General features: G+C 40.6%; 2 protein-coding genes across 2 annotated transcripts; both read right to left on the reverse strand.

Annotated features, from left to right (window-relative positions):
* Positions 1-3,766: 3,766 nt before the first annotated feature.
* Positions 3,767-9,598, reverse strand: LOC106796480 (uncharacterized). Its single transcript, XM_041010395.1, has 2 exons — positions 5,072-9,598; positions 3,767-4,822 (listed from the first exon to the last, which is right to left on the reverse strand). Exons 1-2 carry the CDS (start codon positions 9,596-9,598, stop codon positions 3,767-3,769), a joined length of 5,583 nt encoding a protein of 1,860 aa, XP_040866329.1.
* Positions 9,599-9,697: 99 nt separating this feature from the next.
* LOC102668231 (receptor-like protein EIX2) lies at positions 9,698-11,097 on the reverse strand. The gene has a single exon (XM_014769082.3). It carries the CDS (start codon positions 10,928-10,930, stop codon positions 10,043-10,045), a length of 888 nt encoding a protein of 295 aa, XP_014624568.1. The 5' UTR covers positions 10,931-11,097; the 3' UTR covers positions 9,698-10,042.
* Between the last annotated feature and the right edge of the window lie 6,947 nt (positions 11,098-18,044).

Here is an 18,044-nt window from a genome sequence, read left to right on the forward strand (position 1 = left end):
TATTTTTTATAAGTTATCAACTTAAATAATAGGAGAAACATAATTTTTATTTTCATTTTACTTTTTAAATAATTGTAAGTGCCAAATTTAAACAATCATAAAAATACTCACGTTCAATATAATATTCTAAAAAAATATTTATACGATAACTTAAACAATCTTCTACAAAGAAATATATTTTATTCTTGTTTCAAATACTAAAATAAGAAATATTTTATTTTAATTTACAGTATAGGATTTCTTAAATCAATGAAATTTTTATTTTAAGAAAATATTAATAATGTTTTTAAAACTCTGAGTAGTTTACAGCAAAGGTAATTAAATTCGGCTTAATTAGTCTTAAAATTTTAACTATTATTTAAATCAATTAATCCTTTCGTTAAACCTGTACGTGTTAAGTAAATAACAAAATGTCTTGTCTTATAAAATTCAAATATTCTATTACTTGCAGTTTGAACCCATAATTAATTTTAAAATATCAAATTTTTATTATTTCAAATAAAAGAAATGAAAACAAAATTGTCTAGTCTCCTAGACAAACCACTTCCCACTCCACCAAATTCATATCAAGGACCCCACTTTTCCCACTTGAACCATAGACTACTCCATCAAGTCCAAGTCAATGTCCTTCATTTTTTCATCATGAACCTTAGGACACTCCACAAAGTCCAGCCAACCATATTTAGGTCTCTATCTTCTTCAACATGAACCATAGGTCACTACATTACCTTCATATCAAGTTCCTTATCATTGACAACAAATGTTTAGAATTAAGTAAGCAAGGAAAAAAATTATAAATGATGAATACATCAATTATAGGAAAATGATCTAATTTAAAGACTATTTCGGTTAAAAAATCTATATAAAAAAAGACTCTTTCGTTTCAATCTCGCTATGTAATTTTGATCTATTTTTTAATTTACAAAATAATATTCTTCTTATATGTGAGAAAAGACTAATTTTCATTGTCATTAATCGGAAAGATTGTTGTGTCATCTATTTCTAATTGTATTTTAGCCTGAATATTATTTTCTTTTTCATTAAAAATTAATTAGTAAGATACAAAGAAGTGTAAAATGCTTGTTTAACTTGGTCTATCATAATTATTGAGATCATAACTTTTTCCTTTTATAAGTCTTGGTCCAAATTTCTCCATATATTGTAGATCATATTTAGCTTAAAAAGTAAATTAGAGGATATGATATACCAAGAAGTGTGGCATGTTTTTTAAATTATTTATCTATGGTCTTAGCTATTTTATTGTTAGACCACAAGTCTTCATATATTAAAGTCTTTGTCTGAATTTCATTTACTTGTGTGGTGATATTTTAAGAATTGTGATAGAAGAGAAAAATAAATATATAATATATTGAAATATCTAACTTATGAAGATTTGCATTCTTAATGCATAAGCTTTTCAGTTTATATATTATCATTATTTGGAAATATTTTTTGTGTTAATTGTCTATTTCTAATTAATTTGAAAATGAATCTTAATTTTTTATCATAAAAATTACTATCATATTTTTTATTTTCTTTACAAGTTATCAACTTAAATACTAATAGGAGCAACATAATTTTAATTTCCATTTTACTTTTTAAATAATTTTAAGTGCCAAATTTAAGCAATCATAAAAATACTCACGTTCAATATAATATTTTTTAAAAAATAATTCATGAGATAACTTAAATAATCTACAAAGAAATATAATTTATTCTTGTGCCAAATATTAAAATAAGAAACATTTTATTTTTTTAGTTTAACGTATAAAATTGCTTAAATTAATTAAAATTTTATTATAAGTAAATATTAATATTTTAAAAAAATTATTAGTTTACAATAAAGGTAATTAAATTTGGCTTAATAATTAGTCTTCAAATTTTAACCATTTAAATCAATTCTTTCGTTACACCTGTGTTAAATAAACAACAAAAAAAGTCTTGCATTATTAAATTCAAGTCTTCTATTACATGCAATTTGAACCTATAACTAATTTTAAATGATCAAATTTTCATTATTCAAAATAAATGAAAAGAAAAAAAATTGTCTTCTTGACAAACCACAGACAACTCCACCAAATCCATATCAAGGTCCCCACTTTTTCAACTTGAACCATAGGCCACTCCATCAAATCTATGCCAAAGTTTCTTATCATTGACAACAAATGTTGAGAGTTAAGTCAAGCATGAAAAAAATAGGGTAAAATATATCATTTCTATCCCTATAAAATTTTGATGTGCTACTTTTTTTATCCTGAGTTAAGTTTGGATGATTGATAATTATCATGTATTCTTAGATTTTGGTGTGATTTTAGGATATTTATGTGATATATGTCTTTTATGCTTTTTTATTGTCATGAACTAATCTTCTCTTTTGTTGGAGTTGAATATAATTGGTTCATCTTTCATGTAATGACTATTTTTTTATTGAATAAAGCATTCTAATTGTTTCTCTTCTATGTTTAATATGTGTTTTTGGCTTAATCACCTGTTTGTATGATTTTTTTTATTCAATTGTAATTAAAAAATTTCTTTGAACTACGAATTGCAAAAAATACCTAATAATTTTTATGTCTAGGAATAAGATAAAAAGAATTGAGCATCAATAAACACTTTATCTTAATGAAAACCATTTATTTATATTAATTTAAGGGATTGATAGTGTAATTAAGGGATTTAGGTCTCTTCACTAGGAATTAAAGTGAAGATAATATGATGGGTTTATGATAATATAACATTTATTAAATATGAATGTGTAGTTATTAGGTGATAGAAACTTCAATGAAATTAAACCCCAATAATTTTTTCATTGATTTAACCCCAACAATTACATGGGGTGCTTGTTAAAATTCCCAAACAATTTTTTTCCTTAATTTTTTCTTTTATTTTCTTCTTTAGTTTTCTTATTTTTATTTCTTCCTTTAATTTCTTTATCTTTATGCATATTGTTATTTAAATCAAATTAGCTAATGTTAATGAATTTCAAATATTCATAGTATAGAAATTATACTTTTTATTACCCAATTATTGCCTAAGTCCTGTTAATGAGTATTATAGGAAAAAATGCATCAATACTCCTCAGGAAATGGGAATGTGGAATGTATCAGAGTAAGGAAAAGCGAGAGAAGGAAGATGTGGAAGGGTTTAGAAACTGCAGAATCCTATGCAAGCTCCAACTTTCTACACTAATTAAATTCATTCAGGCAAATTCTAAGTTACATGTTGTGTAAAACAATCTTCTTGAGTGTGTCATTCCAGGTATTTTAATGCTAATCATTGTTAGTGCACAGATAGTAGAAGACAATAATGCGTCATAAATACAAAACAGAATTTGATACTAAGTCTGAAGCTCGTCTAGTTCTCTTAACATTAAGAACATTTATTACCAATGAAAGCAAAACAAACAGACACCCCATATGAACATGTACATAGTATGGTAAACCTTTTCACATTTTTAATGTCTAGAATAACACGTTGTAATGTCTCTCACTCCTAACAGTTAACATGTAAACTCACAATTTCCCAAGTAACCTTCTTACCTTCAAAACTATTATCACATAAATCAGATCTCTCAAGTGGTCAAGATAATGAAAATAAGCACGCCTCCAAGTTCTGTTGAAGAAAACAACACTGCAAAAACCCCAAAATCCTGCTGCAAATCCAACTCCCATACCCATATAAAACTCTGATGTTCCAAAGAAATTACCATCACCGTGTCGAACAGAAGCACTCTCTGTCAACTCTTCCTTGTCTGTGCAATTTTTTGTTACAGGAGGACCACAAAGCCCATGTCAATGAATTTCATTGTAGAGCAATTTTGCAGTGTTGAAGGAATATATCCAGAGAAGCGGTTGTCGTCTAACAACAAAGACTCAAGTTGAGATAGATACCCCATGGAGTTTGGAATAACACCAGACAAATTGTTACTACCCAAGTTCAAATGCACCAATGCTTGCCAATGCACCCAACAGTGACCAAGATCACCAGATAAGACATTATTTGAAAAATCAAGCACACTCAAATTATTAGTAGCATTTTCCTTTCCACATAAAAAGGGAGAAATTGTTCCGGAAATTGAGTTATTGGCAACATTCAGCACTTCAACATTTGCAGACACACTTGGCAATGTACCCTTGAACAAATTAGAACTCAAATTTATGAGGCTGGAATTGAGAAAGATGTTAGATAGGTCTCCACTTAACAGATTGTTGGACAGATCCAGGAATTCAGTTTGCAAAGTCCAATTCCAAAACCAACTTGGAACCAAGTCTGCAATACCTGCCTTAGACATTGTCAAAACCTTCACAGAACTTTGCCTTTTTAGCCATTCTGGAAACTTAGGACCTATTCCAAAGGAGCTCAGTAAAACATATTCAAGCTGAAAAGGAGGAACCCATCCAGAGTTGACACTGAGGAACAAGTTTGTCCAAGACAAACGTAGTTCCTTTAATTTCAAAAGTTTTACAAAATTTGACTCTTTTATAGATCCTTCTAACAAATTAGATGAAAGGTCTAACATCACTAAATTTGAGAGAGTTCCAAGAGTTACAGGCATATCACCAGTCAAAGAATTAGTTCCAAGATTTAATACCTGCAGGTTTCTGAGGAGCTCAAAACTCTTAGGAATGGTTCCATTCAGTCGGTTGTGAGCCAGGTTTAAAGTTCTCAAGAATGACAAGTTTGCAAATGGTGAGGGAATTGGACAAGTAAAGGTATTATTACTGAGATTTAGAACTTCAAGATGCTTAAGCTTGCCTAATGAATCTGGAAGTGGCCCACTGATACGTGATGCAGGGGGAATTCTGGTTTCGAGGACCAGGGCCTCCAAAAGGGTAAGGAAAGGAAATAACTAAGAAAAGATAATTCTCATATTCATCCCTCTTTCTGTGAATCATTACATTTATTTATACTGATTCTTATAACAGAATTGCTATTCTATGGAATTTTCAGGATTCAAGTTTGTTACAATTATCTCCCACGTGTTGTAATTGCTCTAACAGAATGCATATATGCCTTTAATACCATCCCGCCCCTTTCAGATGTAATCTTTGAGGTACGTTGGTCTCTCTACCCTTCTCTTGGGCCTTTGCTCTTTGTTTTCTGAAATTGCTTGTTGCACCTTATCCTGCTGGTTGTTAATCTGCATTGCTTGTTGCACCTCATTCTGTTGATTGTCTCCCTCTGCTATGTTTCCCCCTGTATCACCCCTGGGCCCTTGGGAAAGCACCTTGTCCTCAAGGTGATAATCCCGGCATAAGGTTGACCAATCCTCCCAGGAAGTCTCATCAGGGGAGAGCCCATGCCATTGAACGAGGACGTCCCACCCAGAAACAGATGATGGTCGAGAAGCAAGGATCGCAGCAGGTTGGACGAGGGGGTGATCGTCATGAAAAGAAATCGGCAGTGGATTAGCAACAGGGTCGTTAGGATCACCCTTGAATGGTTTTAACATGGAGACATGGAAGATGGGATGTATCTTAGCATCAGGTGGTAACTGTAATCGGTAGGCAACCTTGCCAATGGCCTCGAGAACCTGAAATGGCCCATAGTAACGTTTTGCCAGCTTTCCCGAGATGGTGGGGTTTTCCCGGGCAGACGTTTGACGGTGAGGGCGCAGGCGAAGTAAGACCCATTGTCCCGGCGAGAAGACTATATCACGTCGGTGTTTGTCAGCTTTCTCCTTCATTAGAATCTGGGCCTTTAGTAATTTCTTACGAATCATAAGGAAGGTTTCCTCCCGGTCACAAAGCAGGGTATCTATAGCATCAATGTTAGAGTCACCGGCAAGGTACTCCGGGAAGTTAAATGGCTTCCGGCCAAAGGTGACCTCATATGGAGTGGCCCCGGTCGCGGAGTTCCAGGAAGTGTTGTGCGACCACTCCGCCCATGGAAGGAGACGGCCCCAAATACGAGGGCGCCGATGAACGAACGAGCGTAAGTATTGCTCGATAATACGATTAATAGCCTCAGTCTGTCCATCACTCTGGGGGTGATACGCAGAACTCATACGCAAGTGAGTGCCACTGCGCCGGAAAAGCTCCTGCCAAAACTTGCTAAGAAACAGAGGGTCTCGATCGGAGACCAAGCTCCGGGGAACACCATGAATTTTGACCACCATGTCCTGGAATAAAGTGGCCACCATGAAAGCAGTGTGCGCAGTAGGAAGCATCCCCAGATGAACCCCTTTAGAAAAACGATCCACGACCACCAATATGACTGTGTGACCTTTGTACGGCGGCAGCCCAACAATAAAATCTAAGGACAGGTCCTCCCATGGACGATGAGGAACCGGGAGAGGGCAAAGAAGGCCAGCAAGCTTCTTTGTTTCGTATTTAGTGGACTGACAGTCACGGCAGTTGGCCACAAAGGTCGCGACATCCTCACGCAAACCAGGCCAATAGAAGTTCTCAGAAACGCGAGCAATCGTCTTGGCAATGCCAGAGTGGCCCCCAGTGGGGGTCGCATGAAATTCAACGAGGAGGGTAGGAATAATAGGAATATCACGTGGTAACCATATGCGGTGACGGTGCAAAATAAGATTGTTAACCACAGAGAACCCAGGGTGTTTGGCGGGATGATTAGCAATGTCCTGTCGACGATGCACATAGTCAGAATGTTGGTCGAGCTGAGAACAGAGTTCGTCCATGAAGGTCAAGCATGGAACCGAAAGCATGAGAGCAAGGGAGGAATCAGGGTCTGGAACACGGGAGAGAGCATCAGCAGCCTGATTGCTAGCACCGGACCGATAATGGATTTCGTAATCGTAGCCCATGAGCCTGGCGAGATACATGTGCTGCTCGGGTGTCTGGACCACCTGGGTGAGAAGCTCCTTCAAGCTCCGGTGGTCGGTCAGAATGACAAAACGGTGTCCGAGCAAATATTGCCTCCATTTTTTGACGGCGGCCGTAATAGCGTACAATTCACGGACATACGTTGATGATCGGAGCAATTTGGCACTAAAGGGTTTACTGAAATAGGCAATGGGGTGCCCCTTCTGAGAGAGCACAGCACCCAAGCCCACCCCAGAGGCGTCAGTCTCAATAGTGAAGGGAAGGTGAAAATCCGGGAGAGCTAACACCGGTGCGGAGGATAGAGCGAGCTTCAATTGGTCAAATGCAGCCTGAGTAACATCAGTCCATTGAAAGGGATCCAATGTGGTAGCTTTGACCAAGGGGGCAGCAATCGTAGCATAGCCCTTGATGAATCTTCTGTAAAACCCAGCTAATCCGAGGAAGCTACGAAGAGCTTTGGCGGTGCGCGGGGAAGGCCATTGACGGACAGCTTCAATCTTGTCGGTAAGAGGTTCCACGCCATTGAAGGAGACCAAGTGGCCTAAGTACTCGACCTGTCTCTGTGCAAAGGTACACTTAGAAAGTTTTAAGGCAAATTGATGTGTCAGTAGTACCTTGAAGGTGATTTCCAAGTGTTGCAGATGAGCATCCATGGAAGTGCTATAAATGAGAATATCATCGAAGAAGACGATAATGAAACGCCGCAAGTAAGGCTGAAAAATCGAATTCATGGTTGCCTGGAACGATGATGGAGCATTACACAAACCAAATGGCATTACCTTGAATTCGTAATGGCCATGGTGAGTACGAAATGCAGTTTTCGGAATGTCCTCAGGATTCATACGAATCTGATGATAACCTTGGAGCAAATCCAGCTTGGAAAAATAGCAGGCGCCGCCTAATTCGTCAAGGAGCTCATCAATCGTTGGAATTGGAAAACGATCCCGTATGGTAAGCGCATTCAAGGCTCTGTAGTCGACGCAGAACCGCCAAGAGCCGTCGTGTTTCTTAACCAGGAGGACCGAAGAAGAAAACGGACTGGTGCTGGGCTGAATGAGACCTTTCTGGAGCATAGCATCAACCTGTTGCTCGATTTCTTGTTTCTGATAGTGGGGGTAGCGATACGGTCGAACGTTGACCGGAGTTGCCTGAGGGATCAAGTGGATGTGGTGGTCTGTAGCTCGAGCCGGCGGTAGGGTAGAAGGAGTGGTGAAGAGAGCCTCGAATCGGCGCAGCAAGTCCTGAATTGGGGCAGGGAACTCCTGTGACAGGGAAGGGGTCGAATTAGATAGCAAGGTAATGTGATAAAACAGAGCATCACCTTGTGTTCGACTGAGCCGGCGAAGCTGGACCGGAGTGAGGAGGTGAAGTTTAGCATCTAAGTCACCCTGGAGCCGAATGAGGCGGCCGTCTGAAAAAAATTGCATCGAAAGTGTGTTGTAATCGGTAAGCACGGGTCCCAAGGCTTTTAACCATTGGACCCCAAGTACTACGTTAGCTCCGGATATGGGAAGGATATACAAATCCACTATAAATGTATTGTTCTGAATGTTGATGGCAACAGCTTGGCACATGCAACTGCAACTCAATTGTTGCCCATTTCCGACCATAACGCGCAACGGGGTGGTGGAAATGGAGGGAAGGCCCAACTTCTCGACCAGCTGTTGCTGAATGAAGTTGTGGGTGCTCCCTCCGTCCACCAGGAGCACTACTTCAACGTCAGCAATGGAAGCCACGAAACGCAGCGTTTCGGGCGCTAAGTGACCGGCCATGGAGTTTAAACTAAGTTGGGCCGGATGCGGGTCATGGGCTTCAGTTGGGTCCGGGTCGGGTTCGAGGGTCGGGTCAAGTGGGGCTATATGTGGTGGGTCAGGAGCAGCGTCCCCTTCCGCGATGAAGAGAAATACCCTAGAGGCACAGCGGTGACCTCTGTGGTACTTCTCATCGCAGCTAAAGCAGAGGCCGCGCTCACGGCGGCTGGCAATCTCTTCAGAGGTCAGGCGTTTGAAAGGTTGGGTGGGGGAAGGTGGAGGAGGTGGCGGTCGTATGGCTGACGGGGAAGGGAAAAGGGGTGAAAGGGGTTGCGGCCGTGGTGAGAAGGATGAAGAAGAAAGTGAGGGAGGGCGAGAACGCATGGTGGACGGTGGTGGTCGGAGGTCACCCAGCTTTTCCTCCTGGAGGCGCGCGAGGCCGGCCGCCTGTGACAGAGTGAGGGGTTGGTGGGCCTGAACCTCACGGCGGATCTCCGGAGTCAGCCCGGAAATGAAGCAGCTGAGGAGGAAGGCCGGCGGAATCCCGACGACACGATTTGCTAAATCCTCAAACTCAGAGAGGTAAGAAGCTACTGATCCCTTTTGCATGAGTTTGCAAAGAGTACCCGTGGGGTCCTCATATTGTGATGGTGCAAATCGATTTTGTAATGCTTGAAGGAAAACAGGCCACGAAGTGAATTGACCATTACTGGTCATCCACTGAAACCATGCTAAGGCCCTTCCTTCCATATAAAATGACGCAATCGTTAATCGGTCGTACTCCGGGGTCCCATGATACTCGAAGTACTGGTTGATCTTAAAGATCCAACCAAGGGCGTCCGTTCCATCAAAACGTGGAACATCTAATTTGAGGCGATGGTGTTGTGCAGGAACAGGAAAAGGGCGTGGAAGGGATGAAGGCATGTGGGAAGCAGGGGAAAAAAGAGGGGTAATGTGAGAGATGAAGTCATCGATTTTGCTGGAGAGAGTAAGTTGCTGTGTGGTGAGGCGAACGAGGAGTTCTTCAATTTTATCAGAGGACGAAGGGTGCGTCATTGGAGGACAACGAGAGCACCAATGATACGTGATGCAGGGGGAATTCTGGTTTCGAGGACCAGGGCCTCCAAAAGGGTAAGGAAAGGAAATAACTAAGAAAAGATAATTCTCATATTCATCCCTCTTTCTGTGAATCATTACATTTATTTATACTGATTCTTATAACAGAATTGCTATTCTATGGAATGTTCAGGATTCAAGTTTGTTACAATTATCTCCCACGTGTTGTAATTGCTCTAACAGAATGCATATATGCCTTTAATACCATCCCGCCCCTTTCAGATGTAATCTTTGAGGTACGTTGGTCTCTCTACCCTTCTCTTGGGCCTTTGCTCTTTGTTTTCTGAAATTGCTTGTTGCACCTTATCCTGCTGGTTGTTAATCTGCATTGCTTGTTGCACCTCATTCTGTTGATTGTCTCCCTCTGCTATGTTTCCCCCTGTATCACCCACTGAGCTGGTTGTTCTGCAGGTCTAGATTTTTTATGTTCTGAAGGCTTGATATTATTTGTGGAATTTGTCCCTGTAAAAGGTTACTGTGTAAATCAAGTTGGACAAGAGTTGTGCTGAGATTAAATAGCCATGAAGGGATTTGCTGATTGAGATTGTTAATTGAAAGATCAAGGACTTGGAGATGTGTGAAGTTGGTTTTTCCTTTTGGTGGTCCTAAGTTATCAATTTGACAGCTCTCCAAGTGTAGTTCTGAAAGAGATGGAAGTGCACTCAGTACTTGAAGCCAGTTACCTTGTTTATGAAGGTCTGAACCACTCAAATCAAGGTACTCTAAGGAAGATAGCCTTGATATCCAATTAAGGTTATCTATCTGAAGAGCATAATTGTATCCCAGATTAAGGTGATGCAGGTTTGAGAGGTTTCCTAGTTGATGAGGGATTAATCCCATGAACCCACTTAAGTTAAGGTCCAAGTATCTCAGACTCTCCAATGAGCCTAGGAAGCTTGGTATTGGAGTAAGAACAAAATAATTTGAACTCAAGTCCAAACGATTCAAATATTTTAGTTCAAGCAAAGAAGGACTAATCTCTCCACTCAACTCCCTATAGGGAGAGCCCGCAGGTGTGTAGAGATTGATTTCCATGACTTTACCTGTGTTGTTGCAGTGAACCCCTGGCCATGTACAGCAATCCGATTTGTCAGACCACGATGAAAACCTGTTTGAAGGGTCTGCTAGTCCATGCTTGAAGCTGAGGAGCGCATTCCTTTCCTTCTCACTGCAAGTCATATTGAGCCTTGCTGCCTTGCTTGCACTGAAGTGGAGAGTTGTTGCAGTGGACAATATCAAGAGAAGAACATGAGTTGCAAATAGCACTGCCATGAAGAAGAAGGAAGACGAAAAAGGTTGAATCCACAATTTTCTGGTTCACGGTTGGTATTTACTACTAACAATGCCTATATAGGATATATACCATAGAAGGGTTTGCATTTAAAATTTTATTCCACTAATGGTGGTGGTTGCAAAATGCACACATATGTAGAGGTATATATGTCTACAAGGAGACAATTAGGAATAAAAGTGTCTAACCACACCACCATTATTTTGCTCTAGTTTATTTTATTTTGATTTAATTACCCTTTTAGTCCTTATAGTTGTGATAATTTTTTTTAGTCCCTATAGTTTAAGACATTCATTTTGATTCTTATATTTACAATTTTTTTTATCTTTTGGTCCTCGCGGGGAAGATTCAACTCACACATAAACATGAACAAAATTAATAAAAATAGGGAAGCAAGCTCAGGTACAAATGAAGTGTAATGGAGGTATGAGACAAAGCCACTACACATTCCATTATTCTTGAGTCTGCCACCGACCTCTGCAAGCTTAGCATTTGCCAATTGCCATGATGTAATCTCGTTCTTGACAGTCTCTCATCAAGTTGGAGTGGTATCACAGCATTGAACTAAGTTGATCGTTCCAATGGGATGATGGTTTTGATTGCAGCAGATAAAGTGTGTGATTGTGAGTTTCTGGTCCCATGAGTTAAACTATAAGGATTAAAAAAAATATTGTCGTAACTTTAAGGACCAAAAGGATAATTAAACCTTTTATTTTTTTTATTATTTTTTTTAACAACGGGTTATATATATGTAGCAGTTTATTCTAAACAATGGACTACGTGTGAAATCTTTGAATTCTATGTAAGAAATGTTATTTCAAACTTCTCATCAGTCTTCATGTCAATGATGACATGCTCCATTTGAATTCTATGTCTAATTAAGCTCTCGGTCTTCCGTTTTTGCAACTTTATTTCGTAGAAAGAAGCCAAATTTGAAGATACAACATTTGATACTATAACTGTTTGGTGTTTTGAAAATCTCACTCACATATTTCCAAATGTTACAAAAGAATTTGATTCAGTGGTTTTTACGAATTCCTTCCTAGCCTTTTTTACCAAGTCAGGGAATTTGCATTGTTGTGCATGATGGCTGCCACAAGGACCCTTGTACCAACCCATTAGTGCAAGTGGTTTTTTCTTATGAGAATTGAGAAACAAATTATATATGTGTTTTATTAAGGGAATTCTATTATTTTTAATTTTGAACTTGTAATGTTTTTTGTTTCCCTCACAGAACAAGTGATGAAACTCTTGATGATCGACGCCATACGTACGCCTACTTTGATGCTCTTTTTTCACACCACTTTTATCTTAATGGTATCTCAAGTTGACAATCATAAATTAAAATAGCTAACTATAGTTGATTAGTAGAGACAAACAGCTCAAAGATAAAGATCTTTAAGCCATCATTTTTTTTCCTTTTCTTTTCTATGAACTGTCATTTCTTATCTCTACATGGAATGTCTAGAAGTTGAAAATTACTTGAGCTTTCTTTACCTACTGCTTTCCATTTTGGCGAACTGCTTTTCTTTCTCATAATGAACCTTTTCCACTTCCAATGATGGTTGAACATTAATAATTCTTTATCTATTTTGTCTAAAAATTTCCACTCACTTTTTGTGAGTGGTGTGAATGTCATGCAGACAAATGATGTCCAAGCTCCACTTTTTCCATTCATTGCAAGTTGTAAGCAGAATGTAGAATGTACGTATAATAAAATAATGAGAATGGCAACTGCTAGTACTACTTAATTAGAACAAAAGTATCAAAATTAAAACGAAAATAACTTTGATGCTGTTAATATATGATTTTAATTTTGATAGATAGTGTAAAAATTTAAATTGTTAATTAATTAGAAATCACCAAATGATTTGTAAAACAATTACTAAAAAAGTGATAGGAAATATATATAATTAATTAATTGCAAATGAAAGTGTATTTAAATTAAATTCTTAATTAACATATCCTTATTGTGATATTTTGTATATTTTTTATTTAATTGAGACAGTGGAATGAGACCGCACTATAATTTTCAGCACGGGTGTGGTTGTCAAATATAATAGGGATGGTTGGTGAGGAATTTTGGAATGTTAGTTGGTTTTAGACTATATATCCTCTTATTCAGTTTTCACATTCTCATTAGAGTTAAGTTGCTTTTGGGGAAGAACCAATGTCTTGAAATTCCCTCTTCACCAGAAGCAGTTTTATTGTGTCTTTATCGAAGTCATCTTCTCCAGAGACTTGCCTTTAACTTTGAAGATAGGAAATAGATCAGTCAAACATTGTTTCAGTTTATTTGGATTTTTTTTTAAGGACATGTGATTTACAAAGACTTCTTACAACTCACAACCTTTGGAATTGCTCTATGCCTGGTTAACCCACAATTTCTGGTGCCTGTTGCGGTTAGGAACATAGGCTAGCAAAAACACTAATCATTTCAAGAGAAATGTTAACACACTTTTCTAATATATTATTTTTTATATTAAAATTTATTAAAATAAAAAATTCAGCTGATCTCATATTTTATTTAACAAATTTTTCTCATATATTAAGTCTTAGGTTTTTAAAATATAAAGCTAAAACTAAAATGTTTTACTAAATGTATTTTAAAGTAAATTTTACACACAAAAATATTATGATTTTATAAAAATTGTTTGGTCAAGGGAGACATATTGAGACCTCCTAACTATAAGCTACCCTGAGGGTTTCTATCTTTTTTTTCCCCACTTAATTTTTGACTTTGGCAGCAAGGGTTAAGCCTACCACATCTACATGACTATGTCTTACTTTCCAATAAGTTACACCTAAATAGCTAACATATTCCTCTTGCTCACGCACACTATCTTTCGTAAACTTTTCACGATCATCTTTATATTATCAAATTCATTTAATTAAATATACAATTATCTTAATATTATAAGCAAGTCTCTGTATAATCATGTAGTGTTTCTACATTGAATGAGCCTAAATCACACACTCCTGAAAAAAGAGTCATATTGTCAAAATAGCCGTAAAAAGATAGAATGTTAGGGACGCTGTGAGGGAGAGAGAGAGAAGGAAGTATTTTTCTTGGATTCGAGGCCAAGTCCTCCTGACAGACTACACTATTCAGGACTAAAGTTCTTTTTCGTAAGTTTTATTTACGCTGGGATACTTCTTTTATACACGGGTACGTTTCGACCATGAACAGCTTTCCTAACTAATTCACGTGCCAATATAACAGACTAACTAACTTGCTGTTAATACAACACGTGGTCTTATTATCACACGTGATCTATAACACGTAATCTTCTAGATGCTTCGGACGTGTGGAACTCCTTTGTCTTCGTGGTACTGGTTCATCGTGGCTGCTATCTTCCTTAGCTGGGTTGCTGCTGCTAACATCATCCGACCCTGTGAAACTCACCTTGTCCTCAAGGTGATGAGCATGGCAAACCTCGTCCCACTTTTCCCACGTGGAGTCTTCCGGAGGAAGACCAACCCATTGAACAAGAACGAAACGAGTTGGGGGGTCTACAGAGAAGTCCATTCGAGAGTCAAGGATGGCTAGTGGCTCAAGTATAGGGTGTGGGGAGGAAGTATCCGCCGGAAGGGAAGAGGTGGGGAGGTCAAGAGGTCCGTGATGAGGGCGTAGTAAAGAACAATGGAAGACGGGGTGGATACGAGACCCTTCAGGTAGTTGCAAACGGTAAGCAACGCTGCCAATGCGTTCCATAATGGGAAATGGGCCGAAGTATCGCTTCATGAGTTTATGGTGACGCTGAGAACGGAGGGACTGTTGACGGTGAGGTCTAAGCTTAACATAGACTAACTGGCCGATCTCGTACTGAACATCGCGGCGTTTCTTGTCCGCAAAATGCTTCATCTCGGCTTGTGCTTTGAGGAGGTTGCGGCGAAGGGATTCGTGAAGCTCAGCTCGTGAATGGAGAAGGGTGTCAACGGCCTCATTTCGAGAGGACCCCAAGACGTATCCCGGAATGGAAGGTGGGGGTTTCCCGTAAATAACTTTGTAGGGAGTGACCCCAGTTCCGGAGTGTTGCGAGGTATTGTACGCCCATTCCGCGAGGGGAAGAAACTTATGCCATTCCTCTGGGCGTTTGTGGACGAAGGACCTCAGGTACTGCTCGACGCTGCGATTCATCACCTCCGTTTGGCCATCTGATTGAGGGTGGTAGGCGGTGGTCATGCGGAGGGTGGTGCCACTAAGCTTAAACAACTCGCGCCAAAAGGAACTGATAAACACGGGATCGCGATCATAAATGATGCTGGAAGGGAAACCGTGGAGCTTACACACGATATCCAGGAAAAGTGTAGCTACTTTAAAAGCCGTGAACTGAGTTGGCAAAGCACCAAGATGGAGGCCTTTCGAGAACCTATCGAGGACCACCAAAATGACTGTGAAGCTGTGAGAGCTTGGGAGATGGGTGATAAAGTCCATCGAGAGGTCTTCCCAGATACCAGTGGGGGGTGAGATTGGTTGAAGGAGCCCAGCTGACTTGCGAGTCACGTGCTTGACTTGTTGGCAGACACGGCATTCGCGGATGAAGGACTTAACATCAGCAATCATGGTGGTCCACTGGAAATTAGAACGAAGACGGTGGAGGGTCTTCTTGACACCAAAGTGACCTCCGAGAGGGGTTGCGTGGTACTCATGTAATAATGCAGGAATGAATGGATTGCGAGAGTCAATCCAGATGGCATTCTTGAAGAAAATGAGCTCGTTGGCGATGGTGAAGTGGGGGTGATCCTCTGGGTGAGCCTGAATAGCTTTCTTCTATGTCTGAAAATCAGGACTAGCGAAAAGGGCCTGTTTTAGTTGAGTGAGGAACTCGTGGTGGGGGACAGAGAGGAGAGGGCACTGGGCTTGTCCGGTGTGATCAATGCGCGAGAGAGAGTCTGCGACAATATTGGAGGATCCAGCTTTATATTGTATGTCGTAATCAAACCCGAGAAGCTTTGCCAAATAAAACTGTTGTTCTGGAGTTTGAATGACCTGAGACATAAGGTCATGGAGGCTACGGTGGTCGGTGAAGATAGTGAACTTATGGCCAAGTAAGTACTGACGCCATTTTCAGACGGCAGCCGTGATCGCGTGCAGTTCGTGTACATACGTGGAAGCGTGTTGCATGCGAGGGCAGAAGGGTTTGCTAAAAAACGCGATAGGATGGCGTTGTTGTTGAAGGACGGCACCCATGGCCGTGCCGGAAGCATCTGTTTCCAGGGCGAAAGGTAAGGAAAAATCCGGGAGGGCGAGGACTGGGGCTGCCGTCATAGCACGTTTCAACGCGAGAAAGGCTTCCTGTGATTCTGGTACCCACTGGAAAGCGTCTCTACAAAGTAGGCGAGTTAAGGGTGTTGCAATCGCGGCGTAACCTTTAACGAATTTTCGGTAGAACCTTGTGAGCCCGAGGAAGGCTCGGAGTTCTTTGGCTGATCGAGGTGCAGGCCAATCGAGGATAGCTTGTATCTTAGAAGGGTCAGGTTGGACGCCCTTCTCGGAGACGACGTGGCCCAAATAGTCTAGCTTGCGCTGGCCGAAGAGACACTTGGAACGCTTAAGATAGTATTGGGCCTGAGTTAATGAAGTGAAAACTCGCTCTAGGTGATGAACATGATCTGGGAGAGTCTCGCTGTAGATGAGAATGTCATCAAAGAACACCGTTGCAAACTTCCGCAAGTGAGGACCAAGCACGGCGTTCATTGCGGCCTGGAATGTCGACGGCGCGTTGCAGAGGCCGAAGGGCATGACCCTATACTCAAAGTGTCCATGGTGAGTTCGAAAAGCAGTTTTAGAAACGTCTTCTGGGGCCATTAATATTTGGTGAAACCCTTGACGTAAATCTATTTTGGAGAACCAGGAAGCGCGGCCAAGTTCGTCAAGGAGCTCGTCTATAGTTGGAAGTGGGAAGCGATCTCGCACTGTAATTGAGTTAAGCGCCCTGTAATCGACACACATCCGCCATGTGCCGTCCTTCTTCTTAACCAGTAGGACGGGGGAAGAGTATGGACTGCGGCTTGGTTGGATGAATCCTGATTCAAGCAGGGCTGTGACTTGTTTTTCAATTTCGGTTTTCTGAAAATGCGGATATCTATACGGGCGGACATTAATGGGGCTAGCTGATGGGAGAAGGTTAATATGGTGGTCGTGGTTACGAGGAGGGGGAAGGGTAGAAGGTTGTTGGAATAAGGAACTGAAACGGAGTAAGAGGGCATTAATTGCAGAAATGGGGTGAGGTGGGTCTGGAGGTGCTTCAATGGAGTTAACGGGTAGTAAGGATAAGTGGAAAAGTGCAGAGGTTGACTGAGTATGTAACATACATCTCACCTGGTTAGCCGAGACCGGGTCAGTATCGGACTGAACGTCGGCGCGGAGGGTGATAGGCTGTCCTTGATGGCTGAAGTGCATGGTGAATGCGGAATAATCCGTAACTATCGGGCCCAGGGTACGCAACCACTCAACACCTAACACAATGTCAGCTCCACTTAATGGTAGGACGCGTAGTGTTATGGTGAAGGAGTGATCTTGGATTAGCAGCTTAGTGGCTGGGCAAAGTTGCCGGCAGTCCAAAACGGAACCGTTGCCCACCATCACGCGAAGGGGAGTTGTGGCTTCCAATGGTAAGTTTAAAAACTTGGCAACCCTAGGTTGGATAAAGTTGTGGGTACCCCCACTATCCACCAGGATTGTAACACGCGCATGGTTGACCAGACCATAAAGGCGGAAGGTCTCCGTTGCTGGGACGCCGGCCATGGCATGTAAACTGATGTGAGGATGAAGAGATGTGGGGTCAAAGGAAGGGGAAGGCTCGTTAGGTGAATGTGTTGTGACTTCTGGTGAGGTGGTATCGGAAAAGGGAGGGTCGTCGGAGGCCGTAATGAAGAAGAGAACGCGGCCCTTACAACGGTGTGATGAGTTCCATTTCTCATCACAGTTGTAACAAAGCCCCTTTTCACGCCGATACGTCATTTCTTCTTGAGTTCGCTGGATAAAAGGTGTTTTAGGGCGAGGTCTAGAGGTGGATGGCTGAGAGGATAGGGTTGGAGTTGGTGTGTGTGGGGAAGAGAACGAAGGTCGAGAGGATCTCCGGCGGTCAG

Source organism: Glycine max, chromosome 16, assembly GCF_000004515.6.
Source record: "Glycine max cultivar Williams 82 chromosome 16, Glycine_max_v4.0, whole genome shotgun sequence".
Taxonomy (NCBI): Eukaryota; Viridiplantae; Streptophyta; class Magnoliopsida; order Fabales; family Fabaceae; genus Glycine; species Glycine max.